Here is an 18,544-nt window from a genome sequence, read left to right on the forward strand (position 1 = left end):
GTCCACTCTCCCTATAACCCCACCCCCAAGCCAGAGGCACCTCAGTTTGTAAGTAGCCAAAGGCCGGAGGAGGAGAGAAAAAGAGAGAGAAAACTGGAACACTCAATAACCATACTCACAGAAATGGGAGACGGAAAACCGGTGACCAGCCACACAGCCCATATGAAGCCAGGTGCGTCAGGGCGGGCGCCCTGTGGACCCTATGGACTTCGTAGAAACAGAGATAACAAAGGTAAGTTCTTACCATATCTCTTGTTTTCTACTTCAGGGTCCATAGGGGGTCCACAGGGTTGACCTTGGGGATGTCCCAAAGCAGTTCAACCAAGGGTGGGGACGCTCCTGTGCTGAGAGGAGAATCCGTCGCCAAAAAGGAAGCATCCTGAGAGGCAAAGGAAACCAATGCCTAGAACCTTAAAAAGGTGTGGACAGAAGACCACGTGGCCACCTAGTAAGGCAAAACAGCCGAGGCGCCACAGCGAGCCGCACACGAGGGTCACATGGCCCGAGAAAAAACAAGCATCAACAACAGGAAGGCCTACCCATGGGTAGGCCCCTGAGGAAGACCTACGAGGCCATCCAGCCAACATTTGGTTATAGGCCGGCCATCCTTTCCTGTGAAAACCAGAAATCTCAGACCACCAATAAGGAGTCCGATTTCCGTAAGGAACCTGAACGGATCACATAAATCCAAAGAGGCCAGACCACAGTCAATGAGGCCACACCAGCCGAGAGGACTGGGGACAGAATGGCCGTACCCTAAGTTCCAGAATAATATGGAACCTGAAAACCACTAAGAAGAAACACAGGGCGAGAGCAACTCCCACCCTGACATGATGCCCTCCAGAAGAGGGAGCCACATGAGAACGCTCCCAATTCAGACACTCTCCTGGTTGATATAAACACCCTGAGAGAAAGAGAGAGCCTAAGCAATAGACCATGTAATGTCTATCACAACCAGCGGTTCCATTGACTGTCCCCGGAGGTAACGAAGAACCACTACTTACTCCCAAGGAGTCCCTAGGGAGGACAAATGGAGGCATAATCAAGAAAACACTCCAAAGGATGAACTGGATACCAGAGTGGAGCAATTCCATATCTTAACCATACTGACAGTGTAGAGATCCGCACTGTCAGGAAGACCAGGCCAAGTGTGAAACCCAAGCCAGCCGGAAGGAATGCCAGAATATCTGGAAATCCTGGACACCGGAGGATTGTATCGACAGGTACAATACCATAAGATTTATGGCTGCCACAGTTTGTGGTAGGTCCCAGCAAAAGCTGATCCATGTGCTCTAATCATTCCAACGATGACAAAGCCAGGGAAGCCGTAAGACCACTGTAAGGACACAGTCAAAGACAAACGACCCAGGTCCAAGGCAAAACCAAGGACCCTGAGACAACAGGTCCGGGCAGTGAAGCATCAGGGATGGAGTATCGATGTAGAGACTCCAAAGATCCAAGTACCCCTGACATCTGGGGCAATCAGGAGCCATCAGCAGGAAAGCATCTCCGTCTCGATTGAAAACACTTCCAAAGACCTCGAGGAAGAAGGGAGACCGGAGAACACAGGTACACAAAGTGGAAGGACCACTTCACCGACAAAGAGTCGCTGAAGGTTGCTTCAGAATCCCCAGAGCTGGACTGTAACACCATAGTGTGATAAAGTCAGAAGGCCATGAGGGTCACCTCAGGGGGGCCCCCCCTGCTCACCAGGAGATGAAACCTCTCTTGGAGAAGAGACTAGTTCCCGGGATGCACGTCGTGACGGCTGAGGACTCCCGCTTCCCAATGGAGAGCTCCTGAAATGAACGCTGCCGAGATGGTCGGGAGGAGACCCTCGGACTATGTCCGAATATGTGACATACCTGTCATTGCCACCCAACGAACAGTGTTGCTAAAAAGGAAGCCACTGTCCTGACCCTGTCGGACTGAACCTTTTCAGGTTCACCGGGAAACAAGAGTTATGCCAGAGTAAGTTAATTGACAGGGTGGAATCGACAGACGTCCAACTGCACTGAAAAGGATTCGATCCAGACACTGTCCATAGCAAAGAAAACCCTGGACGAGATGGCCATAGCCACCCGGACAGGGACCGATTTGCCTCCGGAGAGAGCATCATCGTTTGAACAGTTATCCGACAGAAAAAACTCGTTCCATCTGGAGATGAGCCAATTATGGAAAGGCCTGGAATGGAACTGAGCCCATTCCACCATGCATCCCAGAGTGTAAAGACATCTGTCGACTGCGCAGACAACCATGTACTCCTAATGGAAGAGAGGAGATTCTGTCTTACGCCAGAAGAATTCTCAGATTCTGAGAATCCAGCAGGGATCCTAGATGAAGAATACCCAGAGAGGGATGCAGGGAGGACTTTTTCCCCGTTGATTAAACGTCTGCACCCTGAAGAAGCCACAGTCATCCTGACCTGGCCGTAAAGTACCCCGGTCATCCCGCTAAGAGCAGGAGGCCGTCCAGGTACAGGAGCATTGGGATATACTGAACAGAAGAACTGTCAGAAAATCCAAAACGCTGGTAAACCCCTGTGGGGCTGAGGACAGTCCCAACAGGCAGAGCCCGAAAAATTGTAAGTGTTGCTGTGATACAGCAAACCTCAGCCCATGCTGAGGAAAGGTCTCTGTAAGTACCCGTAGGCACTCGTCCTGTATATCCAGTGATACCATAAAGTCCCCAGGTTCCAAACATCGTATGATGGAGCATAGGGATTTCCTCCTGAGCCCAGGTAGCTTTAGGAACTGGTTCAGGGAATTGAGACAGAGAATAGGCCAAAGAGGACCATTCAGCCACTGCACCAGAAAGAAAGCAGAACAACCAGTCCCTCACTGAGATAGTGGGGATGGCCTAATTAGCTCCGCTTACCGCAACAACTGCATAGCTTTCTGGATCTGTAAGGCCCTTGTAAAGAGGGCGTACCCTCCTACCCACGTAGGGGTAGAGAACCTCACCAGAGAAAGGGGGAGCACCTAGGGTCTTTTTGGACTTGCTGTCCGCCCAACCAGGTGTGAAGCCATAGTGCCTGTCTGGCTGCTACGGCCGAAGCAGACACCTTAGAGAGTACGCCAGTCAACAGGGGCCTCACCCGGGTACACACAAGCCTCCCAGATATTGTCCAAAACAGACACTATATCGGACCTACGGGTTCTCAAGCGAAGAGAGGCAGAAGCAAGGGTCGGGAGTAAGGCAGCACCTGCATTAGCAAAGATTGTTTAGAAACAAAGAACTTCTTGTCGGATGCGACCGGGCCTCCGCTAGGATATTTAACTAAGCAGAGGAAGGGAAAATTGCCAGCCCCTGCTTTTGTTTAAAGAGAGGCGCTTCTGGAGTCGGGGAGACTTCGGTATCCTTGATAAGTAATGCAGCTCGAACTGCCTTTACTAAGGAATCAACATTGACCTGGGTCAAGCGATCTTCCTGTGCTGAGGAAGAGTTGACAAGTCATCCTCTAGGTCTGAAGACTTGTCTGACTAAGGGTCGTCACCTGAATGCAGAAGTGTGGAGCAATCCTGCCTGGAGGAATGCACTTAGCCGAAGATTCTAGGGAGCTAGAAACCTAAACCAGGCCCTGGACGGAGTGGGACAAACCCTGAACCCAAGCTGGTTCTGAGAGAGGTGGCTGGGGTTCCACTGGAATTGACTGAGCGGTTGCGAGAATAATGGCAGAGAAGACCGGGATACTGCTAGCTGATACGCCAGCGATTGTGGCCCAAGTAGTGCGGGGGCAAGAGCAATGAATACTGTGAGTCCACAAATAAAAGAATAAGTGGTCCTGTGGTTTTGTTACTGTAAGACACCAATTACAGTGCAATAACTAACAAACAAATAAGTACGCACACAAGAAAAATAACAGTCTGCAGAATTAAACTAATTTAGCAGGAAGCCATAGTTTAAAATATATAACAGGATAATTATGTGAAGTAATCAACCTTGCAGTGAGGCTATGCCAAACCTATCTAGCAGAGTTAAGATAACTAAGTATGCAAGAATCAAACAAACAGGCACAAGAATTATTCAAATGCTGAGGATTATAGGGAACAGGGACCTTTCGCCATCGTAATGGCACCCTATTGCAGTCCGCATCCCTGGTGGTCTAGTGGTAGAGCTGAGAAGACCGAGCACCACTGTCCAGATCTGCTGGTGGTGTCAGCCACTGCAGTCCCCGGAGTGCAGTGAGCCACTTACCTGTTCCTTGATCCGGCTGCTCCCAGTTCCTGTGCAGGAGGTGAGCACTGACCCGCTCACCAGTGTGCCAGCCACTGGAACAGGGTTATGGAGCCGGCAGCGAGGACCGCCTGACAGCCCAAAAGTGAATGTAAAATAATAAAGTTAAAATAAAAAAAAAAGTCAGGCTGTTTCAGGCAGCCCATGAAAACGTGCCCAGCTGCTTGGGCACCAGAGACAAAAATGGCTTCCCTGGGCTGGGGGCGGAGTATAGGGAAGGAGGAACCTGTGCTACTGCTGTCCAAAAAGATGTTAACGCTTTGATGCCCAGGATTCCTGCAGCTCCATTATATACCATGGTTTTCAGTGTTCCCCACTGAGGAAGAAAAATACTGCTAGCACAAAATTCAATTATTCTTCTATGAGCTCGTTACCCCCCACCTCATGCACCTGAGTTTTGCAGTGCATGGGCACTCTCTAATGAGCCATTTATTATCCAAGCATCTTTCAACTACTTACCCTACCCACCCCTATCTCAGGTGCACACTCTGTTATTTACCATGATACAATAAAAACCTGTATGACATTTTACTCCCTTCCAGAATGTATGTTTAGCCTCAGCATTACAATTTTCCAGTCCCATAATCACAAAGGAGAAACCTTTGTTGAGTATCAGCTACCAGAGAAGCTACCGTCGCATCCCTGTAGAGAGACTGTTGAACTGGCTGATCAATTGATGGCCAGACTTATTCTATTTCAATATGATCTTGTTCTGATTGCTTTTGTGGCACTGTGGGCATATAGGCTTGACCTTTAAAGGTTTTGAGATTTGCAAAGATCTTTGTGCGAAATGGAACAGACGTCTATCTTAGAGTCAATAGAGATTTTACTAGTCTCTGTAATAAATCTATTTGTCTTCCACGAAGAACACCTGCAAACAATCTGGGATGGTACTAGCTTGGATTTTTGGTTGTTGATGAGTCACCCTTGAGTTTTTATAGTCTAAGCTGTCTATGGACAGATTGTCCAAGTAAGGAATAGTAGTCATCCCCCTAGCACCTACAACAGCAGCCATAACCACCATTGTCTCTGTAAGCTTTCGCCAGATACAGCCTGAAATTTTAAATGATGCATTCTACTGCAAATCTGAGGCATTTGTAGCCTTCCCAGATTTTTACGCGCACATTCGTTATAACCTAAAGTGAAGAGGAGCTGAAACACTCTATGGACTTTAAAATAGTTTCTATCTTTCTTCAGCCCCACATTGGGAAGTGGAATGGTAGAAAGGCAGGCAATAAGGGATGTCTAATAGAGGATAAGACTCCCCATCTAGATCTGTCTTTATCAGGTAAAAGATCAATAGAATTAAATTTTTTGGAAATCTGAAATCTCTTAGTCAGCTTAGGCCACACTTCTGTTAATAAGGCCTCTAATTGTGGAGAGGAGGGAACAGAGACAATTTGCTTCTTTTTCATCTTAAAAAGAGCTATATCAGGAGTTTCTGCCTGTTTGGCATCTGTAATATTAGGATCTTCTTAACGGCATGTATTAATGCCTCATAGTACTAATAGGGGCGATATGAGAGTCATGAGAAAAATAGTCTTCAACATCAGAAGCAGATTCATACCAAGACTGTAAAACATCAGGGAGCTGGCGTTCCTGTGCCCTAGATGTGGAAAGTGCTTCTAGTATTATCTGTAGAGACGAGCGGTACGGATTCTGTGGAATTCGAACCACTCCGAACATAGGGGATCCGAGTCCACCCGAACCCTGTTCGGGTGTTCCCCGCCTGACTCGGATCCCCGTTCGGGGCCGAACGATGGCCGCCCGATGTCGGATTCTCGCTAGAGAATCCGACATGAGGGCTCCTCGAGTGTAGGGCAGACCGCTTTGATAGCGGTCTGCCCTACACAGAACAAACACGCAGCCGCCAGCGGCTGTGTGTTTGTTACAGCAGCCAATGAGAGTCACACAGACTCTCATTGGCTGCTGCACGGAGGGAGCCGGCTGGAGCTCACTCAGGAGCTCAGTCTTCCGGCTCCCTACTCGTCGCGTGGCAGCAGAGCGGACGGCGGCTGGAGCGGGGATACAGGTAAGTTTTTGTTTTTTATGTGTGTATGGGGGCCTGCTAATAGGGGGGCATACTACTGGGGGGGGCATACTACTGGGGGGGGGCCTACTACTGGGGGGGGCATACTACTGCTGGGGGGCATAGTGTAAGGGACACCACTGCTGGGGGGCATTGCGTAAGGGACACCACTGCTGGGGGGCATTGCGTAAGGGACACCTCTGCTGGGGGCATTGCGTAAGGGACACCTCTGCTGGGGGCATTGCGTAAGGGACACCACTGCTGGGGGCATTGCGTAAGGGACACCACTGCTGGGGGCACTGTGTAAGGGACACCACTGCTGGGGGCACTGTGTAAGGGACACCACTGCTGGGGGCACTGTGTAAGGGACACCACTGCTGGGGGCACTGTGTAAGGGACACCACTGCTGGGGGCACTGTGTAAGGGACACCACTGCTGGGGGCACTGTGTAAGGGACACCACTGCTGGGGGCACTGTGTAAGGGACACCACTGCTGGGGGCATTGTGTAAAAGGGTCACTACTGTGTGTCGTAACATAAATAAGAGACACTACTTTATGGTGCAATGTGAATCAGGGGCACTATGTGCGGTGTAATGTGAATAAGATTGTGCACTGTGGCTCCTTGGGCCGTAGCCCACTTTGTAAACAATTACTGTGATTCTGCTGGCCGTACCCCACTGGGTGGGTGCACTACTTTTAATTTCTGCCACTGCTGTGTGGCAATGTGTCATAGATGTGCTTTATACTGTGGTGTCTGTGTCGTTGTGCCGCTGCTCTGTCGCTTAGTAACCATTCAGCTCACTGCAACCTTTGGCCAATTATGTTGAAAACAATATTATAAGCTGTGAGGTGTTCTAAATTGACCGGTTGACTGGAAATTAATGTTATTGAGGTTAATAATACTCTAGGAAGAAAAAAAAAAAAAAAAAAAAGACCAATTTATGTGATTTTAGCTTTGTTTTTCTCAATTTTTGTAAAAAAATCCAAATCCAGTCACTGCAGTTTGGCAAATCCAAATCCAGACGACGAATTAGAACCAAATCCAATTCCGGCAAAAATGGTCCGGCGCACATCCCTAATTATCTGTAGGAAAGATAAGTTAACTAAACCTTCTAGAGAACGGGTTAAAACCATGAACCCAACTAGTTTCATTGGTGGTCGGTGTTGGAACTATCTGTTCCAGATTGTCAGCCAGAGGCGAGGACATGGTAATAGGAGCCTGAGGAGCAGCTGACATAAAAGTTACTTATTAGCAGCAAGTTGCTTAGCAAGCTATAACATGGCCTGGGTAATAGAGTTAACCCAGGCTAGCTCGTGTGTGGCCGGCAGACACGCAGTCTGGGCACCCACCTTACAAGCCTTGCCAAGAGCCCTCTGGTCTATTCTGGTACTTGACAATTTTGTCTGACATTTTTTACAGACAAAATGTTTTCCAGCAGGCTCTAAGTGGTATTACCCTTCCCAGACATTTGGAAAGAAGGGACACAATGAGAGTGATCCAATTCAATGCGATGTTGAATAGCCCCGGGAGGAAGCCCCCGGAGCTATGCAATTCAGTGCGCTGTTAAGTCGGAGAATGCCGGTTCTTGCGACTTAACCTGGGTGTCTAGTGGCAATAACCGGCATTCTCCAACTAAAGTGCCAGCCGCGAGGAGCCATAAAAACAGCCGCGCGGCTAACAGTTTTGGCGGATTTCTCCTCACATCCCAGGAGGGTGCAAGAAGAAATTCTTTAGCCCGCCCATACATTGCGTTGAATTGAATAACTTGGGGAGCTCCCTCCCAGAGCTATGCAACATTGCATTGAATGGCCCCCATAATAAGAAAGAAAATAGGCAGAGAGCAAAATACACACATTGAGTGAGATAATCTGTCACAGTCCCTTTCCTTAGATACAGAGTAAAAGCTGGGGTTTTTTTGGTTGTATGTTTTTAAATATTCACTACAAGATTAACATGATTTATCTATAATAACCCTTTGTCCCTGACTAGCAGTATAGAGAGGGAGTAGAAGAGGAGAAAAAAAAAAAACAGCTTCAATCTGAAAATCTTAAACGACGCATAAATGTCAGATAAAATGTCAGTCAGACCAACAGACATATTTCTCACAGTGTATGGCCACAAAATATCTGTGCTCCTCCCCTGTGAAGGAACAAGGGAAATGTTGGCCGCTCGGTAATCTCCTGTGTGACCGAAGGCTTTGACACTTTGACCAAGTCTCTTCTCCTTAATGGTGCAGGGGCAAACCGCGACTTTAAAAAATAATAGTCTCTGCACCGATAGGAGCAGAGTACTTACCGTAGTTTGCAGACACCTGGTTCCAACGGGCACTAAAAACAACTGAGGAGCGGTTGGGCCAGTGGAATTTTAGAGGTGGAGGAGCCTAAGCTGCTGCATTTTTTTTTTATTTTTTTAAAGTGCCCAAGGCTCCTCAAATTTCCTCATATACCCCAGAGTACTCCAGTGACCACCATAGAATTTAAGTCTATTCCAGTAAAAACAGGCATCATCCGACCGGAAGTGAATAAACCAAGATGGAGAACACATTCAACATATTATTGTTAAGCCAAATTACCAGCCAAACTAATTCCACCTAGAAGAATGGCCAATAAGCCCCTTGTGTCCGATAGAAAAAGCAGAATGCAATTTTATCTTGATGCTGCATAGTTATATAAGCTAATTACCGCGGTATTACAACACACAAGGGGCTCAATAGTTTTGTGTAGACTGAAGTGCAAAACTTCTAACAAACTATATCCCCATCATCCATGCTGTTCATAGGATGCAAGAGAAATGTATATATTAACATACTGATGCCATATGACTCCTATAGAGCTTATTATAATTGCTCAATCAATATAATAGTTACCTTGAACATTATTTATTAAGCTATAAAGTGGGAGTAATGTGCATCTAACATACTAGATATTTTGTTTTTATTTAGTTCTCTCATGATGGAGCAATGACACTTACCTTTGCTTCTTCAATTTCAGCATCTGCTGTTTCCAGTACCATTTCTTTGTCTCGCTCCAGCTGCTGTGCCATTTGGTCTATCTCAGAGAGTTCTTTACAGAGTTCTTCATTTTTGGTGCTTAGATTTACCACTTCACTGGTGACATTTTGTCTTGTCTCTAGGAGACCTTGTACTCGTTTTTCAAGATCTTGATTGGCTTGTTGAAGATATTCGATCTACAAATGTATTTATACATGTGTTTTGAAATGTGTTTATTGTGGTTTTTGCAAAAAAGATTAAAATTAAAAAACGACCCCTCCCCCCCCCCCCCCCCCCCCCAAAAAAAAAGAAAGATATATTTGTCCTTACCTGATAAATCCTTCTCTCAGAGTCCATGGGGGATTCTGGGAATCGTGGGTAAAGAGTGAAGCCTGGGCACCAACTAGTTAAAATGTTCTACCCAGCAGCACATTCTTCCTCTCCGCTATACCCTGCAACCTCAGCCAGAGCCAGTTTAGTTGATAACCCCAAGAAGAGGGAGAAGGAAAACCAGGACACACCTCAAGCACACAAACAGCTGTTGAGTAGAGAGGCAGGAAAGAACCAAAGAAAACCGCCACCAGCCAGGGGCGTCAGGGTGGGCGTCCAGTGTCCCCCATGGACTCAGAGAAAAGGATTTTACAAATAAGGAAAACAATAATTTTGTCTATCAACTATGGGGGACACTAGGAACCATAGGACACATCCCAAAAGTACTCCATCTAAAAAGGAGATGACGCTCTAGTGCTACGCTCAATACTCTATGCCCGAACCCAACATCCAAGGAGACAAAAATACCAAATGCAATAAGACTATGAATGTGAGTGGAAAACCACTTGGCCGCCCTACAAAGCAGCTCAGCAAAGGCACCACACCAAGCTGCCCATGAAATCCCCACTGACTTGATGGGATGGGCACACACCGAGGCCGGGGCCAGTTGGTCCGCCAAAAGGTAGGCATAACGGATAGTGAAGAGAAGCCAGGAGGTCCAATGTCTGTTTGGAGGCAGGCCAACAGCATTTGCTGAAGTCATAAAGGACAAAGAGGAAATCAGGTTTTCATGTAAAAATGAAGGGCCCAAACCACATCTAGGGAGAACTCCAGAGAAGTGTAATTAATGTGGAAATGGGACACTAACTTCCGCAGGAAGCCAAGGTGCATCCTGAGAACCGCCTGATCCGGGTGGAAGACAAGGAAGGAATAATCAATTAAAAAAAACTCACTCAAATCAGATACTCGCCAGGCGAGGCAATGGCGAGTAAGAAGAAAGAGTTTTTAAAAGGTAAGCCAATGGAGGTCCATCATTTCCAAAGCTCAAAGGGGAAAGCCTTAAGGGCCGTCAACACCAAAGCCAAATCCCACAAGGCCACGAGAGGAACAAAATGGTGGTTGAAGGTGAAGCACACCATGTAGAAAGGTTGGACATCCAGCAAAGAGGCTTTTTTTCTAAAATAGAAAGAGCGTGGAGACCTCAACCTTAAGGGACGAAAGCCAAAGGCCCAAATCTAATCCCACTAGTAAAAAGGACAAGGTCTGGGTGCAGACACTGACCCTGAGACAGAAGGTTCGGCCATAGAGGGAGATGCCACAGTGAGTTTGTGGACAGAAGAAACGTCGGAATATCAAGTTCGCTATGGCCAATCTGGAGCGACAAGAATTGTGGTGCCACCTTCCAAATTCAGTTCGCGGAAAAACACAGGATCAGCAAGATCGGAAGTAAGATGTAGAGGAACAGCATGGTCCACGTGCCTGCTAGGGTGTCCACCAGAAAAGCTCCCAGATCCTGGTGCAGGAGCAATATAGAGGAAGTTTGGTGTTGTGATGAGAGACAATCATGTTGATGTCCAGACAATCACATTGACGCACAAACATCTGGAACACTTCTGGGTGAAGAGACCACACATCCAGAGTGCAAATCCTGGTGGCTTAGGAAGACCACTTCCCAATTGTGGATCCCTGGGATGTGAACTGCCGACAGAGCTGGAAGGAACTGCTTCCTTCCAGGTCTTTCCACTCTCATGGCTCTTTTGCTGCAGGTTCCACCATGAGGGTTTACATATGCAACAGCCATTGCATTTTCGGACTGAACCTTCACAGGTTTGTGCTGGAGAAAGAACTGTATCCTACCAGAACTCTAAGATGTTGTCTCGAGTCCAGCACGGCTTCCAAGTGAAGCATCTCCTGAGATGGCGTGTGGGGACTTCTTCCAGTTGATCAGCCATATGTGAGAGTGAAGGAGGCCGATCATTAGCCAGAGATATCCCGAGACTGCGCTAGAAGAAGGTTGTCCATGTAAGGAAGGAAGGATACGGGACTCCTTGCGCTGCCATTACACTCGAGAAGCCGTAGAAAGCACAAGCGGGCACTGTTCGGAATTGGTAGTGATCCTTGCACACCGCAAACCTGAGGAAATGCTGATGATTCAGTTGTATGGGAAAGTGCAAATAGATATCTTGGATATCCAAGGAGGCCATTTAGTCTCCAGGTTTCATTTCCAGAATGAAAGAGAGAAGAGATTTCATCTGGAATCATCGAACTTGGTAGGTACCTGCTGGGCGATTTCCAGTTGCAGATTGAGCATAAGGGGCCGTCCGGCTTCTGAACGAGAAGCAGGTTAGTATAGAAACTTGTTCCTATTTGAAGAGGAGCAACTACAGCCATGGCCGAAAGTTTTGAGAATGACACAAGTATTGGTTTTCACAAAGTTTACTGCTTCAGTATTTTTAGACCTTTTTGTCGTACGTTACTATGGTATACTGAAGTAAAACTAGCATTTCATAAGTACCAGAGGCTTATATTGACAATTACATTAAGTATATGCTAAGAGTCAATATTTGCAGTGTTGACCCTTCTTTTTCAAGACCTCTGCAATTCGCCTTGACATCCTGTCAATCAACTTCTGGGCCACATACTGACTGATGGCCACTCATTCTTGCCTAATGCTTGGAGTTTGTCAGAATTTGTTGGTTTTTGTTTGTCCACCCACCTCTTGAGGATTGACCACAAGTTCTAAACGGGATTAAGGTCTGGGGAGTTTCCTGGCCATGGACCCAAAATGTTGATGTTTTGTTCCCCGAGCCACTTAGTTATCACTTTGGCCTTATGGCAAGGTGCTCCATCATGCTGGAAAAGGCATTGTTCCTCACCAAACTGTTCTTGGATGTTTGGGAGAAGTTGCTCTTGGAGGATGTTTTGGTACCATTCTTTATTCATGGCTGTGTTGTTAGCCAAGGGAGCGGGCTCACTCACAATTTTGCCGGAGAAGCAACCCCACACATGAATGGTCTCGGGATGCTTTATTGTTGGCATGACACAGGACTGATGGTAGCGCTCACATTTCCTTCTCCGGACAAGCGTTTTTCCAGATGCAAACTGAAGCAGCAGACTTTGTGAAAACCAATACTTGCGTCATTCTCAATACTTTTGGCCATGGCTGTAGGATGACATGGGAGGCCAGCAGAGACCAGATTGAGTTCCTCAAAGCCACTGCATTTCTGGGTTCTGATCGAAGACCTGTGGAAAAGAACTGGCTTTGAGGACGAACACGGAAAGTGAGTGTATGCCTGGGAAATTACGCCTCTAACCCAAGCGTGTAAAGTGGTCAACAGCCAGGTCTTTGCAAAGAGCAGAAGATGGCCCCCCCCATGCCGGAATGTACCAGGAGGGGGCCCGCCCATCAAGCCACTGGTTTGTCAGTTGGCTTGGAAGCTGGACGATGGGTCGAAGAGGACTAGTGGCCTCCACACCTGGAACCTTTAGAGGAGGGGCCCTGTGACCTTGAGTAGGACTGTCCCTTGGCTTTGTCCTGCGCACAAAAGGAAAAACCCTTTGGACTTAGGCGCTGTCTTGGAAGCAGCTACTGTAGACACAACTTTATCCAGTTCAGGCCTGAACAAGATATTACCTGAGAAAGGAAAGGCTTCCAGAACCTTTTTGGATTCCGGGTCCGCCCACCAAGTAGACATCCAGAGTGCTCAGCTAGCAACTACTGCGGAAGCAGAGACCTTGAAGGAAAGGAGGCCAGAGTCAATGGCTGCTTCCTCCAGATAAACACTGGCCTCACGAATGAGGTGCACCCTGGATAGCAATTCAGATCAGTGGGTACCCGTATTAAGAAGACCTTCCTCAAGAGAGTCTATCCAACTGGCCACCCAAGCAGTAGCGAGAGCTGAACGAAAAACTTCACCTGCTTTGGAAAATATGGATTTCAAAAAAATTTCTTTAGGTTCCTTAAGAGAAGCTGCATTCGGGATAGGTAGGATAGTGGACTTGACCAAACGGGCAATGTGGGCATCCATCAGAGGTGGGGACTCCCACTTAGCCCTATCCGCAGCCGAGAGTGGATAAAGGTTAAAAACGCGTTTGGGTAATTAAAATATGCTTGTTAGGGTGTGTCAAAGCCTCTGCCAGGAGATACTCCAATTGAGAAGGAAGGAGGAAATACTGCCGCCTCCTTTTTCTTCCGTTTAAAAACGCCTTAAGTAAGAGAGCAGACTTGACTGCCTTGACCAAAGCATCCACATCTACCTGGCAATATTAGTACTCTGGAACAGACAAGGTTTCCACATTCAATGTCACAGACACATCATCCTCAGGACACGAGGAGTCACCTGACTGAGTGGAAGCCTCAAAGGAGAGGAACAGATGGTTCTTGCCTAGACGACTACAGTGTAGACGGTTGATCCAGCCTCTGTTGTAGCGAGATTGATACCTGCAATAAGCCCTGGACCAACTGAGACAAACCTTGAACCCATGCCAGTTCAGGTAATGCTGCTGTAGGCAAAGGAAAGGAGGAGGGGGCCAAGAGGCCTGCAGCTGGGTGGCCAATTGTAACATAGCCTGTGACAGGGTGGATGTCCATGCTGGTTCTTGAAGTGAACCCACAGCCGAAGTGCTTCCACACTGCGTCCCTACAAAGTAAGTCTCACACAAACCATTGTGATCTTGGGACAGAGGAGAAAGACAGAGCAGTTCTGACATGAAAGTGTGCGCAAAACAGCAGCTCCCCCCCTCCCTAGAGACTTTCGCTGCCCGACCTTTGGAAGACATAGGAATGTGTTCCAGGAAATACCCCAACACAATTTGGAACAACCACCACAACAATAAGTGTGTGTAATTGAGGGAAAATACACAATGTTTAAAGGACCACCAAAGAAAATAAGTGGTACCCTACAGTATAACACAGTTAAGCGCAGTTAAACATTGAAATAATGGGAACCTTATAAATAAATGTGTACTCCAAACTCAACTAACCACAGAGATTATACTGGTATTATGATAAATGCAACAATGCAAATAATGGGCAATGAGTGCTCAGCAATGAAACCCCAATTCATCACTCTTGGGGCGTGCCCAGCACTTACGGAGGTGCTGGGCTTCCCCCAAGCGCTCCCCTCACTGTGAATAGATACCTTGCGCATGCACATGGCATCTATTCACCCAGCAGCAATCAAAACCACAACTTTTCCCACGTTGTGGTTTTGATTGCCATGGGTGGGGGTGGCACAGGGCTCGGTGCAGCCATATGGCCAGGGTGCGTTTTGCCACTCTAAAAATCAGACAGGGCACTGCGCCCCGCTAAAACAGCCTAGTGGGTACACTACCAACAGGGCAACAGGGGAGAAAGAAGTCTATTATAATCTGGCACCTGGTTGTGAGGTATAGGGGAGGCAGTAGCCCGTGTCTGTCTCTCTCGCTCTCTCTCTCTCTCCTTGCTAGGCAGGCAATATGGAAATGGCTGCCCAGCGTCTGCAAAGGGGAAGAGACTAGGAGAAGCAGGAATCCTAGAGCAGGAGACGTGCCAGGGGTGTGGGGGGGGCTAACGGGTTAAGATGGTCTCCCCCTCTCTGGCCAACCACAAGAAATGTGTACTGCTCAGAAAGAGAACCTCCCGTTATAGCCGCTTCCCCGGTGGTTTAGTGGAAGACGACCGGGACCCCATAGACATCCAACTCCCTGACCAGCTAGACGAGTAGCCACTAAGATGCGGCTCTCTGCAAGCAAAGAGCTGCCTTATTTGTCACCGGAGTTGGTCGCGGTTGGGTTCCGGTCTCTGTGTATCACGGTCGACCAGGGTCATTGACCCTGTCGCCAGTGCTCCGCCAACCAGAACAGGAGAAGCAGTGACAGGGGTGTCTTTAACAATGACTGGCTGCCTGCTTAATAGATGAAAATAAAATGAAACAAACTAACCAGAGGCTGCAGTAGCAGCCCCTAAAAACGTGGCCACTACTTAGGCACCAAACTAAAACTGGCTCTCAAGCAGAGGGAGCGGAATATAGGAGAGAAGGAGCTGTGCTGCGGCATAAAACATTTTAACTAGTTGGTGACCAGGCTACCCTTCTCCACTCTATACCCACGGTTCCCAAAGTCCCCTATGAATGATAGAGAAAAATTTTCACCAATATTGTAATATAAAGTTGCTGATAACTTAAGGTGCATGCTACGGTGCAGGAGGTTGAGGAACTGACCAGAAGATAAAACTTTCTGACATGTACAATCTCTACCCTCCTTTACTTGTAGATCAGATATTGCATAACTATCTGCTCTTCTTCATTACAACTGCTTATACCTTCTTTCCTCTCAGCCATTTCAAAATGGCTGGTAGAGAGACATCAAAAAATACATACAGTATCTAAAAACAGATTTACTCATTATCCAACATAAGCATTCCTCCATCACTGTCAATAATTTCATCCTGCTTTCACAGTGTCGGAGTCCCTAAAAACTGCCACTAACACAATTGGTTTATTTAAAAAAAAAAAAAATTACATGTTATCCCTGCTCTATACAATTTATTGGACTTTATATGGGTTCTTCGGCCACAGATGTTTAGACAGCATTTGCATATTTATAGACAGATCTCTGTAGTGTTTTATTGGTCTTTGTATTATATGAGTCTTAGATGGGGAACAACCCTATATTATTAAAACATTTCTTTATATTTTAATTTAGCAGTTGCAGTGCAGTGCCCCTGTGCATCGCTTTCTAGTTTGTTTGTCTACTTAAGAACCTTAATTGCTTTGTGCAAGATCCATTATAAAGTCCTGCAATGCTTTCAAGCTGTGTAAATGAGCCTAAAATATAGTGCAATGTTACCTGAATATTTAGATGGGCAACAATCTTCTCATTACTTCTGTATCTGGCTTCAAGGGAAATAACATCGTGAGAACGCCCACCATCCAGAGCAAGTGCCAAACGCTCAACTTCCTTGTCTCTCACTTCAACCTTCATAATACAATAAATAAATATAAACGTAGACACACAAACAATAAGTCTAATAATCTATGAGGGAATAATGTTGTTGACCATCTGTTACAATGTGAAAACTTAAATATTGGAAATGTTAGAGGATGGAAGGGAACAGAGTTAATCAATAGTAAATGGGGTGGGTTAGATCTGTACTGTAAATAGAATAGATCCTAGCATCACACCCACAGCAACTGCACATTAAAGGTGCTTTTATCATTAAAGAGTAAACAAAAATATAAATAAAATAAAAACCTGATTGGTAAGGTGTTTTACTGCTCTCTCGGAAAGTTCCAGTTTTTCCTGTAGAGTAGTCACATCTTGCCGAAGCTCTCGAATTCTAATATTCGCAAAATAAAGGAGAACATTGGTTACCTGAACGTTTGCCCATTTGAAAGTAAAAGTAGTGTATGCAACAGCAGAACACGCAAGACAAGTGTAATGTGTTTTGATTGGGTTTTTTACATTATATTTAATATGGACTTAACTACATTTAAAGTAATATAGACCGGACATACCTATCATCAGCCACTTGAAGAAGATCAGCTACATAAGGATCATCTGGCTGAGGTACAGGGTGGTTGCACATGCCAGATGGTGGGAGGGGCTGGTCAATCTGCATGCGTTGACGTCTAAAGGGAATGTTTCTCTTTTTTCCACCTAGATAAAGTTATGAGTGTATTACACAGTGGAAATGGGTGCTTTATTGTGCGCAGTGAGTATAGTTTTAGACAACTGCTAAAAAAAAAAAAAAAGTAGTACGTTTGTATGGCAGGGGAAGAACCACAGACCTTGTCTTGATAAATCTACGGTTGATGGAGGTTTAGGCCTACCCATCTTTGAAAGGTATTACCATGCTACTCAGTTGAGTCACGTTGACTCGGGACTCCAAATAATTGGTAAATATTGTGTGTGTTCTGATTCTGGGATCAGCAGGTTGGGTTCTTCCCTTGGTTTCCACCACACCTAAGACCAGCCTTTGTACAAATGGTTGCCTGCGTACGGTTTACATTGACTGTATGGGATAAAGTGAACAAATGCATGGATTTGGCACCATACCCGTCCCCTTTGCCATCTATTTGATGTAGTAAGCGTTAGAGAGAAAGTGGATTAAGATAAAGTACCAACCAATCGGCTCCTGTCACGTTACATGCCGTGTTTAAAAAAAAATGACAGTTAGGAGCAGATTGGTTGGTATTTTCTCTCTCTCCAAGGATTTGTACATAGACCCCTTGGTCCCTACGAAACTACAGTTGATATACCCAGTGTCATCTGACCTTTGTTGGCGACAATGTGGACACAAAGGTACCTTCTTACACATCTGGTGTTCGGAATGTCCGTACATGTCGAAATTCTGGGATATGGTCCCGAAACTCGATAGGTAGAATGATCAATGCTACCCAAATGTCCTGCTTTGTAAACTGCAGCACGGTGTCTCTAAACCACGCAATAAACTTTTTGGACATGCTTGTAATGTGGTTAAACTTCACATTGCCACGAATTGGAGGCAGCCTGCCAAGCCCACTCTCTCTGCCCTAGTCAAAGTACGGAATATTTCTTCAATAGAATACATAAAAGCTCTCCTCCATAACAATGTTGCAGCGTGTCATAAGGTATGGGAACCCTGGTTCACTCAGCACAACAGACTCTTGCCTGAAACGCTGTGAGGTTTCTCCAGGGAGGACTCATCACTGGCCGCCTCTACATGGAATACCAAAGAAATGTCCTGCATTCGTACATATGGCACCTGAGACTAGGGCGTATATTTATCAAAGTTAATTTTTACTTTCGATCTCATGTTCAATTTAACTCCTCAAATCGAATGTACAAATCCCTCTTCAAATCCCACATTTACTAAAATTCGATTTTAGAAGCCTTTTCTAAAATCGAATTCAATTTGGTTCGATTTTGAACAGTGATTTGATGTTCGATTTTGCATGTTCATGTACAAATCGAACACCAAATCCCACTTAAAACGAACTTCAAAGCCCTAAATGAATAGAACTGCTTAATGCTTTAATTTTCAGCATGAGCAGTTCA

The 18,544-nt window shown here is 46.2% G+C and overlaps 1 protein-coding gene across 2 annotated transcripts in view; it reads right to left on the minus strand.

Moving 5' to 3' along the window:
• CEP135 (centrosomal protein 135) overlaps positions 1-18,544 on the minus strand; it is a 141,622-nt gene that overhangs the window by 87,963 nt on the left and 35,115 nt on the right. For both annotated transcript variants that reach the window (XM_088478723.1, XM_088478724.1), the window contains exons 5-8: positions 17,023-17,164; positions 16,760-16,844; positions 16,355-16,483; positions 9,238-9,453 (exon numbers count right to left, since the gene is read on the minus strand). In XM_088478723.1, coding sequence (XP_088334849.1) covers positions 9,238-9,453; positions 16,355-16,483; positions 16,760-16,844; positions 17,023-17,164 — 572 coding nt within the window. The remainder of the gene's footprint in view (positions 1-9,237; positions 9,454-16,354; positions 16,484-16,759; positions 16,845-17,022; positions 17,165-18,544) is intronic.

This window comes from Taudactylus pleione, unplaced genomic scaffold (assembly GCF_031769625.1).
Source record: "Taudactylus pleione unplaced genomic scaffold, aTauple2 ptg000218l, whole genome shotgun sequence".
NCBI classification, from domain to species: Eukaryota; Metazoa; Chordata; class Amphibia; order Anura; family Myobatrachidae; genus Taudactylus; species Taudactylus pleione.